Source organism: Sinocyclocheilus anshuiensis, unplaced genomic scaffold, assembly GCF_001515605.1.
Source record: "Sinocyclocheilus anshuiensis isolate Anshui unplaced genomic scaffold, SAMN03320099.WGS_v1.1 scaffold88, whole genome shotgun sequence".
Classification (NCBI taxonomy): Eukaryota; Metazoa; Chordata; class Actinopteri; order Cypriniformes; family Cyprinidae; genus Sinocyclocheilus; species Sinocyclocheilus anshuiensis.
This window is the reverse complement of record NW_015555728.1, coordinates 766,246-780,158: the sequence shown is the minus strand read 5'-3', so window position 1 is coordinate 780,158 and position 13,913 is coordinate 766,246. Positions and strand designations below refer to the sequence as shown.

The following is a 13,913-nucleotide window of genomic DNA, read 5'->3' as shown; positions in this document are numbered from 1 at the left end:
GATGGAGGAGCATGGAAGTGAATGTGTTTTGTTCATCCGGCTCCTTCTATCCATGACAACCTTAGAGACAAGCCAAATCAAACCAGACCACTTCAATCCAAACAGCAGACAAACCATGAAAATGAGAACGATTAGAGAGACAGAGAGAGAGAGGCATTACAACGACAGACATGAACGCTGCTCTGCTTTTATATCTAGTACTTCAAACTAGAAATAAAGTAGAGGAAGGAAGGCTGGAAAGACGAAGAAGAGCAGAACTGTCAGTGAAATCAGTAGATTTGCTGCCCCCTGATCTGTGCAGTGGAGTCTGCTGCCATTTCTTGCACTCACCATTTCTATCGGGGTGCTCGTCATTAATTCATTACGTAGAGCACACTAAATTAGCCCTCATTAGCCACCGACTGTTTGCTTTATTTTATTTGACATTATTAGCCCCTCAATATAAGAGCGTTTATAGCCCCCTCACCTAGCAACCTGCATCTGTGAGCAAGCAGGCAGGCAATGCTACCCCAGCCCCACTCGCTCTCCCTCGGCCCACAGGGCTTCCCAGACCCCCCTGCCAGCCTCTGGTCCCCACACCTCCCGTGTCTCATTCGAAGAGTCAAACGGATGTCTGTGGCCCAGGTGCCTCCCCTGATGACGTGTGTCATGTGTTGGTGACAGGGCAATGACAGGCATTCACTCTCTTCTCCCTGCGCTCTTTCTCTCAGTAGACACATATAAGTTTTTTTCCAATGAACCATATAGATTACAGGTCGGTTTGTGTATCTTAACTTAATGGATGCTGAAGGACTGTGCAAACACCATTGAAGTAGAAAACGCTCATATAGTTGTGTTGGGGTCTGACGCTGGGACGCAAAGACGACGCATGGGAAATCTGGGCTGCCTGTTTCCGCTGGATGCCATGAACGCAAGGAACAGACCCAAGGGAGAGCCATTGCTGTCAAATGAGTCACAAGGCCAATGAGGACTTTGTCTCTCAAAAGACTCACCTGTGAATTTTGAACCAAAGCCGCACTTGTTTTGTTTCTAAAAACCCTTATTAGGGCCCTTTTGGTTTTTTTGTGGCCTTACTGCCTCCTTGAGACTCTGAACATTACATATTTTTGGGGTAACAAGAGAAGACCTTAAGGAACAAGAAAGAACTTAGAGAGGAATCATCAAACTGGTAAGATATATACACTGTTGTCTTTTAAAACGAACATTGTTTTTCCTCAAATGCACGTTTATGGTTTTACGCTGCTGTTAAAATACAACTTAACCTCCATCACCACAGTTTTGGTCTTCACTCATTTCTGATTAGTGTTTTTACAGTTTGGAAAGTGGCTACTTTTGAACTTCAAGCTGATTAATAATGAGTCCAATTGGTCACCGTGGTATGCATTTGACTAGCACTATGGTAAATAAATGATAGCTGTTACGCATTCACCATCTGTTGGAAACTACAGTCAGCACAGAGCAAGAAGGCTTTCTACCATATGCTCTCAAAGGAGAAATCCCTCATGCTCCTCTGTTGTATCACTCACTTGCACAGATTTTTCCTAAGGCAGACTATTACATGAATTGAAACATATTATGATATACTTTTAATCTAGTCATTTTTATTAATATGTTCTTATATTTATGCAAAAATCATCTATCACTGCTCAGGATTTTTTTAAAATAAACTGTAGGGCAGCAGTCACTGGATATATTGTCAGACATTTGGCCTGACATTGTGCCTCACTTGGCTTATTAGTTTAATTATTTACTTTAATGCCGTAAAGTTTTATATTAGTTAGAAATTATAATTAGGAAGTTATAAGAGAATATGACTAACATTTTAAGTAAAATGTCTGGCAGGCTGTGACATTTGAGAACACTGAATTTCTTGCATCTACAGTAATCTGCTTATTCTGATCTGGAGTAGAATAACTCAGGCAAATACTAAAATAAGCTGTATTAAGAATGCATGGGAAGCTATAGCAAAGCTAGCTGTTTATGTTTAATTGGCATTGACTCTGAACCAATAAGAATGAATGCTGACATTTAAAATGTTTTTTTTTAAACCAAATATTTTTATGTTAATATGAGGCTTATGCAAACATCCCTGCATACACACACACACACAAACACACACACACCCCTACTGACTTTGTGGAGCTTGAATTATTGATGGCTCCAGACTGCTAAAAAATGCATCCACAACCTTTTTATCATTCAACAATCAAGAACCAATTAGTAGATCAATCTGAAGTCTTCTTTAATCTTGACCGAGAAAAACTGAACCATGTGTAATGAAGCTTGAAAAATAGACACTATGCTATGATAATCAGTTTTAGCAGGGAACAAGACTTTGCATACATTATGGAAATTATGGAAATTGGAAATTATGGAAAAGTGTTTTGTTTCAACTTCAAATCATGGGGCCTGATAGATAACAAATTAGTACACTCAAACGAATTCACAAGCTGGATATGGGAGATAGGAGAACACGAGAATTGATGACACTATCAAAGGTGTAGCCAGACTTTTGACTAACAGCTAAAGTCTGGTCCACACTGCAGTTTATTTATTCTGGCTGAGAACTGCCCTCCGCCCCATGAAAAGGCCAATCAAACAAACGTGTTTTGTTTTTAAGGAATGGTTATATTTCAAATTAAATATCAGTTTATTTATTCTGGCTGAGAACTGCCCTCCGCCCCATGAAAAGACCAATCAAACAAACGTGTTTTGTTTTTAAGGAATGGTTATATTTCAAATCAAATATAATATTAATAGAGTGCAATAAGTTCTGAAAGTAAAAGTCCCATTTATTTTCTTAATGAGGAATTGATTTTTAAACATAAATTGTAAACCTATTATGTGCCCCTATTATGCAATTTCCACTATTGCCTTTCATGTGTGTAATGTAGCTGTATGTGAATATAAATGATCTACAAAGTTGTAAAGCCAAAAGTGCACAATAAATAAATGTATTGTCTCCCAAAATAAAGAATCGACTCTGTACAGTCTAAACGAGTCGTTAGTGCCCACTTCTGTGACGGCTACATCACGGGGTAACACATTTGCATAATTCCTGCCTATGATCTACGTTGGCCGGCCACACAAACAATGTGGCCCCGCCCACAAACACGTCATTTTACTGACGACTGCTTCTCAAATCTCTGGGACTTCAATGCGGGACTTATTAGGAACATGCGACAATATTAGGAACCTTAAAAGTGGCATAATAGGGGCGCTGTAAAGGGGTCATGAACTGCCCTTTTTTATTATTTTGTACTGTTCTCTGAGGTCTACTTATAATGTTTAAAAAAAAAATTTACATCAAAAAACATCATAATTTAGAAGTAATAGGCTATTTTCTGTCCTGCTTTGACCTCCCTCATGGGAACACTCTGGTTGAATAGGCGTGATGGATTGTAGACTCAGAAATAAACGCCCACCGGTATGATTGGTGTACGTTGTGTATGTTTGACAGCCTACATCCTTGGACGCTGCTGTGATTTAGGTTAAAAACACATAAATACTCAGTACATATCAAACAATCTGTAATAACAGACAAAGCAAAAGTGGCCATGTAATAAAAACAGTTACTCTTGTGTGGTGCAACATTACTGTCGGATCCAACATAGTCAGCACAGCATTGTCTTTTTGTTTCAATTTTTCTGAAAATCCTGCATCAGATTGTGCCTTGTTTGTAAACGAATCCGCTGTAAAATGAAGCGAACAAAGGACCAAGTTCTTACTGACGCGGTCTGTATCTTCATTAAATATAAACTTCATCCATGCTTTTCTACATGCTTTCTTTAGGTTTGATTCTGAGAAGGCATGGCGTATCTTTCCACTTTTATGCAGATGATACCCAGATATATCTGCCTATTAAAAGAAACGACCCTTCAGCTACACAATCTTTATTTGCATGTCTTGATGAGGTAAAGCTCTAGTTGCTAGTAACCTTTTAACCTTAAAGGGGTCATATGATGCAATTTCAAGTTTTCCTTTCTCTTTGGAGTGTTACAAGCTGATTGTGCATAGATAAGATCCCTGAAGTTGCAAACACTAAAGTCTCAAAACCAAAGAGATATTCTTTATCAAAGTTAAGACTCTGCCACACCTGGTGTTCGGCCAATCACAATGCACTGGGTCAGCTGGCCAATCAGAGCAGACTGCGCTTGTCAAAGGAAGGGGCTTTGTTGAAAACGACGTGTTTGAGAGAGGCGGGGCATAGAGGACCTACAATAATGTACAGTATTTGAAAAATAATATGTTTTTTGAACATTAAAGCATGTCAACATATTCTTTTACACCATATACACAAAATAATGATCTTTAAAAAAGCATCATATGACCCCTTTAAATGACTCAAAGACTGAGGGCCCTATCATACACCTGCCAGGAGCGACGCAAGTGTTTTTTGCTAGTTTCAGCCCGACGCAGTTATCATTTTCACGTCCTGCGCCACATTGTTTAAATAGCAAATGCATTTGCGCCCATTTGTGCGCCCATGGGTCTAAAAACGAGGTGTGTTCAGGTGCATTGTTTGCGATTTGCTATTTTTAGGCAACCGAAATAGACTGCGCCTTTGATCAACTGAAACCTGGTCTAAAGTCAATGGTGCAATATTTTTTTTTTGTTTATTGAAGAGCGCGTTAGTAATATGCGCCTATAGGCGAGTGAACAATGCGCGTACACTCTGCTTATTACACACAGCAGCAGCGCACAAACATGGCAAATATTAAAAATGAAAGGATTACAATGTAAAAGATTTTTATTGTGCCCCGTAGATGGTATGCTCGCGTGCTTTAACCTCACACACGAGCAGAACCTTTCCTCTCTGGAGAAGAGTTCAGTCTTTGCTCATGCAAATTCCGCCATGTAAATAGCGAATCTGCCATGGCACAAGCGCAACTGGCCTTTAAAGGGAATGGGAGATGAGACTCTGATTGGTTTATTGCACGTTACACCCAAAACACACCCATGATCCATTAAGAGAATAGGTACAACCCTATTGGACCATGCGCCCAGCGCGCTGACCGTTTTTACCGTCGTTAAACTAGCAAAAGTGCATGTCAGACAAACTAAGTGCACTTGCGCCGTGCGCTTTAGACCATGCACTTCGTTAAAATATTAAAATATGGCCCTGAGGTTATTGTCTTTGGCCCATCCGACAATTTCGAGTTAAACAACTCTACCCTGGAAAGCCTGTCAGTCTTTGAATCAAAGTGTGTTTGGAACCTTGGTGTTCTTTTTGACAGTCGGCTCACTTTAGATAAACATGTTTCCTCTGTTGTTGCCTCCAGCTTTTTTCAGCTCTGCTTACTTTCTAAAATAAATATTTTCTGCCTGAAAAATCTCTTGAGATAGCTCTTCAAGCTTTTATAACCTCTCGATTGGACTATTGTAATTCTCTAAGTCCCAGGTTGCTCACTTACAATTGGTCAAAAATGCTGCAGCCAAATTTCTTAAGAAAGGTTGCAAGTATGATCCCGTCACCTCTTGTTTGCAATCTCTTCATTGACTCCCAGTTCACTTTAGGATAAATTTTAAAATTCTCCTGTTTGTATTTAAATGTTTACACAATCTTGCCCCACATTACTTATCGAAATTGCTGCATACTTATAGCCCTACCAGAGATTTAAGATCTGGTCATCAAAACCTACTTATGGTTCCTTGCACAAGGTTGAAACGCAGAGGAGCCCACCTCTTTAGCTTTTAAAAGTTGAGGATGTTTTTTGTACGTGTTTTGCTATTTTGACCATGTGATTTTGTACAGCACTTTGGTTAGACTTGCGACTGTTTTAAATGTGCTTTAAATAAAAGAAATAGAACTAGAACTTTTTAATGTTGGGATCAGAAGGAAGGCAATCCAAAGACTGTTTTCCACAGCTTGGCACTGAACAGCATCTTCGGAACCATCTTTATCGTTTGGTTTCTGCGTAGACCTGCGTTTGCCTCTCTCGTTATTCATCTACTAAATGCACGAATCAATGGGCTGGGCTAAACAGACAGTGATGTAGAAGCAGGCGTTGATCTTCTTGTGTGTTTTGAGTTCTGAAACTTCCGAAACAGGATGTTTTTATAGAACAATGACCTCTTATATGTCAAAAGATCAAGGGAATTTTGATTTCTCAGTTCATGACCCCTTTATAGATGGAAACTCTGTGAGCTCAAAGGTTGTTCATCAGTGGTATGTACTTGTGTTAAAGCCATCAGTACATGTAATTTCAACTTATATAAAAAAAAGATATTTAACAGCACAATTCCTGGTAGAGAACTACTGTGATTCTGCCAAATTATCTTTTATGACAAAAACACTTTTTTGTATATTAAATATATTGTTTCATCAACTTATTTTACATCATTTTTAAATTGGTTGCGCTATGGGCAATGCCTTATAAGAAATTAAGTTATTAGTTCTTTGAATGTGCTTATTGGATGAGAACAAGACTGAATTGAGCTGGTTGATGACACTGTTGTCTTAAATAGACTGTTAAACCAAACTTTGCACCGTTATTGAACTGAACTAAATAAACACTGAACTGACTGAAGCTGAATAATGACAGTATTGCTACAGCTGCTTTACCGTGGATTTTGGATTTGCCAAAGTTTTGAAGTTTGCATCATTGATTCTGTTACTTTCCTGTTCAATACTGCGAAGCTGCTTTGGAACAATCTCTACTGGGTAAAGTGCTATAAAAAATTTAAAAAGGTGACTTGACTATTGTATCCTATTGTAAAAAAGCCTGCATGTTCTTGCAGAAGTAGCATACCAGCCAATCAGTCTGAACCTCATTGTGAGATTGAGTGCTTTCTAATTTTCTGTGTTGTATGTTTAAGATGGTCAGTGGTCCGTTGGGAGGTGCTGTTTGAGGCTGAGACTGTCCCAGGGGTCACCCACTAATTGAAAAACAAAACTATAATAAAATCACACTATCCACACATTTCTTATAAGTTTTCACTGCACCACATTATTTACGATGGAAATCCCTCCCCTCTTTTTTCATCTCTGACTTGAGCGGATTTATCTTTTTTCTTTTTTTTTTTATAAATGAGAGCCCATTGCTGCCTCAGAGAAATTGCTACTGTGATTTAATCAGATGAGTAGTTTATGTCTTCCTGTTAACCCATGATACTCCAGAGGTTTCTGTCATTATAATTTAATAATTTAGCTTTTCATAGAGCCAATGAAATGAAATCATTGAAATTTAAATATCTTACTATTATAAATATATTTTCCTACGTTTATGTGTCTCTCCAAAGTCATTGCAGGCTTACACATGCAGACAGATAAAGATGTTAACAGGCTTTTATTGCTCTATAACTGCAAAATAGTCATTACTTCCACTCCCATATAATAATAACCTAAGCTTCACACACTCACCCTTGCCTTTTATGTTATTTAGGTACTCAATCACTTGGATTAAGTCTGTCTTTCTATAGACACTTTTTTTTTTGTTTGTAAAATCCATGCATTTAAAAAAAAAAAAGATTCATGTCTGAAGCTGATACGAAGTGATTATCCTCTGGGTAGACATCTTTTGGAGTCATGAATTACTCAGAATACAAAAAAGGGAGTTCATTTACTAATCTGAAAATGAAAAGTATAAATTTATAACATTATAAATCTTTATTCAAATAAATAGCAAGTGAATGCTCTATGTGTTCCTCATTGAATAGGACTCCATGGCAAGAAAAGTCCAGGCCAGGAGAGTTTTGCAACCTCTTTGCACAGAAATGAAGGTAAGACTACAGTTTCCCAAAGCATTCATCTGTGTTTCAATTAAGTTCTACAAATGTTTGAACCAAAAACATTAACAGTATTTGAAATTACACACACACATTTAACATAAACACGCATGTATACACACACACACACACACACACACACACACACACACTTATATTTAAACAATGTATTTCTCCTATTTTCTGTCTTGTGTGAATGTTGGACAGACTTGTTACTGAAAACTCAGGAAAACATTGGACAACAGCCTTTGACTGATTTAATCTGTCTCAAAATTGCTGGTCTGACTCTGAGCAAGGGCATAATGGATAAAATGGCCACAGTGAATAATGACAAATGATTGGCCCCTGTGAGTCAGAGACAAATTTTCTGTCTCATCAAACTGTCCATTTTAAATCAAATAGTATAATTTGACAAGCTCCACTGAATTTTGTTACGAGGAAAAGTAAATCTGTAAAGGAAAAATGGTTTCTGAGAATTATATACAAATCCTTATTTTGTGCTATAAAAGTTATTTCTTTTGTATTAGAATTAGTCATGCACAGACAAAGCTAAATTTACTCTAAATTACATTAGCTTGCTATTTTCTTATTAATTGTTCCTAAAACCATATTTGTTTGTGATTTAAAAAAAGAAACTAGTGATGTTTTTTGGCTGTTGTTCTTGCCAGAAAATATGTTGGTCTTATTTGTTTTCTCAGATCTAACAAGCAGCTTTTTTTAATAAAATACCACGCTTACTTCAAGGGTGATGACTCAGTATGCTGTGGGCTTTACACAAGGTTACATGCCGCGACTTTTCTTTCAGGTCCTCTCGCTTAAACTTTTAATTAAACTTGTCGAAAAGCCTTTAGAAACGTGTTACTTTCTTACTGCTAATCAGATTAGAAGTCTGTTGGATTATCCATGAGCCATCACCAGAACCTTCAGCTGTAAATTGAATGATGAGTCTCATTTTACAGAAACAATACTGACAAATTTTTCTTGTTTGAATCCCAATTATCTCTATTTTTGATGTTTTTTTGATTTGTAGTTTCAAATGCAATAATTTCATCTCTTAAATATTCTGTCATGTTTGCTTCAGTATATATATATATTAAATTGTTGATATAAACTGGAATGCTAATGAACTACCAGCTGTGTTGGTCTGCTGTTTTCTTGTGGTAACCTTGGCAACTGTGAGTGGGTGGGTCTTATGGAGGTTTTATCACAATGTACAATATGTCAGAGGTGTGAATGGGATGAAAGGTTTGTCAGGTTTTTGATCGCAAATCTGTTTATCTTGCAGTTATTAGTATCACTATATCATAACAGTTCAGACTTACTGATTTTGTGTGGTTGCATTTGTAGGCCTAGATCTAATTCAAAATGTTTCAATTTCTGAATTCACTGCTTTGATTTGTATTTTTATCTGCTCAGCAGGAGGAAGTTGATTCCTCATTTTCTATCTACATAAAAAAGTAGGTCTGTTTTCCACCGGTCGTGAAACATGACTGTGTAGAAAGGGCAGATGTACAGATCTTGGTGAATTGCCATTCACGTTAGCTGTAATAAAAGTTCTTAGGTTTTGAAATCCCAAAGTAGTAAGAGTTTTGTACTGGAGAGCGTGTGGGACCCTGCTGACGTGAAGCTTGCATTCTTGTGTCGATTAAAACCAGTGTGGGACCACAGGGGAGAAAGAGAGGGGGAACCTGTAGAAACCCTCAGCTTCTGTTCTGAATAACTCTTTAATCTCCACAAACGCTGAACAGCGAGAGCGGGCGACACGTGAGCTGTGAACTCTGGTAGCGAAGCAGATGAGAGAGGGAGATATAACAAGTGGAGAGGGAGGGAGGGAGGAAGGGAGGGAGAGTGTGTGAATGAGGGTGGGGAGAGAGCGTGAGGATGAGAGCTCAGTTCCAGAGTAACTCGCTTTGCCTTTGCCCGCTCAGTTTGAAGACATCAGGAGACTAAGCCCAGGAGAGGAACCTTGCAGGCGGAGCTGTGCCGACTACAAATTTTTTCTGTCTCTCTCCTTCTGAGGTGTTTTTTCTACGGGTGAAGCCTCCTACATTAACTGAAGCAACAGGACCACATGCAACAGGGTGTAGAAGCCAAACTCCCTCCATTTCTTTCGCTTCTCTGTTCAGAAGAGATGCCCTGACACTCAGGAATAGTTTTAGAAGAAGACGAAACATCACAGTGTAGGGGTCCTTGTTTCCGTGGCTTTCGTTCTAGATTTGTTAAGGAAACCTTAAAAGTTATGACTAAAAGAAAGTGGGAAGGGAGGAGAGAAGGCTTCAAAGTCAACTCCACAAGGGAGGAGGCACAGGGGCCCGGGCGCCCCTCCACCAGAGGGCGCTTCTCCGAGTCTTGGAAGAGACTGAGCTCCAGAAAAGGGTCTACCAAGAGGTCAGCACTGGCCTCACAAGCAGCGGTAAGAAGCAGAAGAGCATCTGTGTGTGCTCCGTTCTTCTCAGTTTGTTGAATTTGGAGCAAGGGGGGAAGGTGCAGGGGAGGGACCGCTGATGGAAGGGAGGAAGACCTGAGAACGAGGATATGGGATCACACAGAGATGGAGAGAGGGGTACAGGAAAGAGTCTGGTTTAAGCAGGTGGCAATCTAAAGGTTCCCTTCTGCCTCGGAGGATGTCAGTGGAAAGTTTCAGGGTAGCATGTGTAGCACGTTGTGACCACTAAAGGGTTTTTATGATGATGATGCTTTCATATGCACAGAATAGAAGCATGGAGTGAGACAAGATGGGCAGAGAGAGAGTGAGCAGCTTTTGTTGCCTAGATATGTACTACAATCAGGTGTTCTCCCAAGACCATGTTCCATTTGGAAAACATTGTTGTTGTCTGACATAAAATGTTTTGTTGAGCCAGGCTATAGAATAATCTGTGCTAAGTGGGGGGAAATCGCATTTTGGTTCACATTTCTGTAGTCAAAGATTTCAGGCATGTTGCAGTTCCAGCAAGGAAACTCCAACCCCCTGATGTTTCATCTCATTTTGGCTGATTTAGAGTCTATAACAGTCGATTGGGGAAACTCAGTGGGTCAGTTGTTGCTAAGCACATGAGCGTGCCCTGAAGCACGCTATAAACCATCTGTTATACATCGAAGACAAATTATTTAGCAACTTTTATGCAAGCTCTAGTTGCACAGTTTGAATGAATTAGCTAGAGGAATAGATATTCAATTTTTCCAAAATAAGTTTTTTTTTTTTTAATATTCAGAATTTTTTCTGTTTTGGACAGTGTAAGGAAGTCAGTGTAAGGGGGTTTTGCCCATTGACAAAACTGTCACTTGCCTTTTTAAGCTACTCCTGCGCTGTCACAAAGTTTTACATACATTGATCTTGTACATCCATTTTTGTGCCTTGCAGACATATTGGTTTGGTTTTCTGCATTGTTGAAAATTCTGCTGATTTATTCAAATTAAACCTTACTAACAAATTAGATCACAGTTGACAAGTGATAGTCTTGAAAGCATCAGTACGAATGTGTTTAAAACTACAGTAATGTTTTGCATAGTGTAACATCAATTGTCAGCAAAAATGGTGTTTGTGAATTTATGGAGCTTGTTGCAAATTTTGTCTAGAAAATATAAAAACACATGCTATTAATCAATCTGTTGTTGTTGTTGTTGAAAGCAAGTAAAAATCTGAACTACAGGCATGACTGGCCAGCAAAAAAAAGAAAAAAAAAAACTTTATTGTTGAGACCTGCGCTACACACACCAAAGCACATGCTTTGACACAAACAGGTGAAAACTGCAATCATAGAGATGGAGTGATTAACTAGCTACTTAGTCTTAAGTGCAGTTGAAGTTAGGCTGCTGAAATGTAGCAGAGTAGCATTTTTAAGTAGCGTATACAAAGTATTTTATGCAAACTGAAAATATTTTTTCCACTGTTATATTAAATGACTCTTAAGGCCACGGTCACAAACAAGTTTCCGTTCAGTACTGTTCTGGGGTGTGTTTCCCAAAAGCAACTATGGTCACAAGTTCCATTGTTACCAATACAGTTCAGTGAAACCTGTGACCATAGTTAGCTAACAATTCTTTTGGGAAATGCAGTCGTGAATATTAAAAATGTACGCAATTTATACATATGTTAAAAAAGTATTACATTTATTAATGGATAAAAATAATGGAAATACACTACATGGGAAATTTACTTAACATAATGAAGAATATCTGAAGTCTTGATGCATGTCTGAAAAAAGCTCTAATTTTAAGACAAGCTGATATTAGAGTATATCAGTGCCCTCTGAAGTAAAAACAATCATTTGGCAAGTTTACTCTCATCCACAGTGTATTTAAATGGAAAAATATATATTACAAATCCATAAAGTAAGTGTTTACTTGGTGATTCATGCCTAAGCTCTGTTGTTAAATACTACATTCGTATTAACAGTATTGTCTTTATGTGGGTGGGTGTGAAATTATTTGTGGTCATGTTGCTATAGAAACATCTCTGCTTTGTGTATCATATAGATCTTTTGAATCACACTTTTATCAACTTTGACACATCTAGACTGCCCATATCCAATTTTTCGCTTTTCACTTGAACAATGTGCATGTTTGTAAATTCTGCATCCATTTGTCATCTAGCATAAATTTCTTCTGAAATGTTAGACGTTTAGATGAGTTTAATAAAGAGTTTTTTTGTCTCAAGGCACCTGCTGGAGAACCATGATAAAAAAAAAAATCAAATTAGAACAAATGTGTCACCAAATGGTGTTAGGGAGACACAAGGCGAGAAACAAAGTTCTGAGAATGTAGCATGTACTTGTGTTGCATTATAAATTGTGATGAGTGAAATTGATCTTGTATAGCAGGGCTCCAGGCATTTGCAACCAAAAATATTAATTTGCGAGTGATATTTTTGCTGAGATCGCCACTGGCGACTATATAAATTTACGTTATGACTTAAAAATTGCATGTAATGCCTTTTTTCCTGATAGTTTTGCGTTCACATCTTTTGTTATGTTGACGTAATAAACTGAGATGATGCACATCAAAGTTTTAGAGGAAAAACAGTCCTCATCTCTGCCGAACAGCAGCGTTGATGGCACACCTGCTAAAAGCAGCTCCAGTTATTGCGGCATGAGAGAGATCGAAAATGACGGAGACGTGTGAAGTAAAAGTGCTGAAAAGCAGTGTTTTGAACAAACTACATCAGGTAAAGCTGTTAGCTGTGTGGACATTAGCAATGTCGTTAACAATTCTCGTTTTATAATCAATACTAATATGGCTTCTTGTTATCAAGATCTCTTGTCTATATGCTTTGTTCTGTTAATGTGTGAACTTCATATTATTTGTAGTGCACTTGCGGTCCAATAATAGCAATGAGCTTTGTGCTCTTTTACCTTTTAATAAACAAAGTATCAGCTTTAAAATTCTGCCAAATTCATAATGAAATTCAAACAATAAATACCGTTTTGGCACTCTTTAATGCGGCATGAGCGACTGCTTTAGCACCTTGGTTCAAGCTGCATGTGATCCCCTCATATCTTTCTCTTTACTACTATAGTACGAAATAAACATGAATGGACATCAAAAGGTAGCCTACAGTACAACTTACTGAAATGTCTCACATAATCGCTCATTCAGTGTTTCAAACTGCGGAAAATGTTTAAAGCTTCTAACAACATAATTTACCCCTTAGAATAACCATTCGGCGTCCATAAGCTCATTATAACTATAAAGAGGAGCATTTTGCTAAATATATGCATATTCATATTTTTTCTTAACCTGTTGTCTACATAAGAAAGAATGCAAGAACCTAAAGATAAAATACCTCCTATATTGCATGTTACTAATGAAGAAAAACGTACTCGGTTACTAACGTAACCTCGGGGTTTATTCCATAGGCGTAATGGTTTTTCTACTGTACAAACGTACTCTGTTACTAACGTAACCTCGGTTCCCTGAGATACGGGAACGAGTACTGCATCTTGCTAGACGCATATGGGAAAAAACCTTTTCTCTCCTGAACTGAAGCCTTTCTTCATTCACGCAGTGAAACTGCATGGCCATTTGTTCGTGCAGTGTATTAAAAAACGAACCAATGGCTAGGTCACACCCCGGCCTGGTTATTCGTTCCAGAGTACTCCTTAACTTCAACACCCAGGGGTCGAGAGCTAACAGGTGACCTAATGCCAGAGAGCTTGAGCGTGATACGGCCAAGGGCTCTCTGCCAG

The 13,913-nt window shown here is 38.3% G+C and overlaps 1 protein-coding gene across 1 annotated transcript in view; it reads left to right on the top strand.

The window, feature by feature from the left end:
• The first annotated feature begins 9,967 nt into the window (after positions 1–9,967).
• trpm3 (transient receptor potential cation channel, subfamily M, member 3) overlaps positions 9,968–13,913 on the top strand; it is a 157,472-nt gene continuing 153,526 nt past the window's right edge. The window contains exon 1 of the mRNA XM_016466108.1: positions 9,968–10,141. Within this exon, the coding sequence (XP_016321594.1) occupies positions 9,968–10,141 (174 nt within the window). The remainder of the gene's footprint in view (positions 10,142–13,913) is intronic.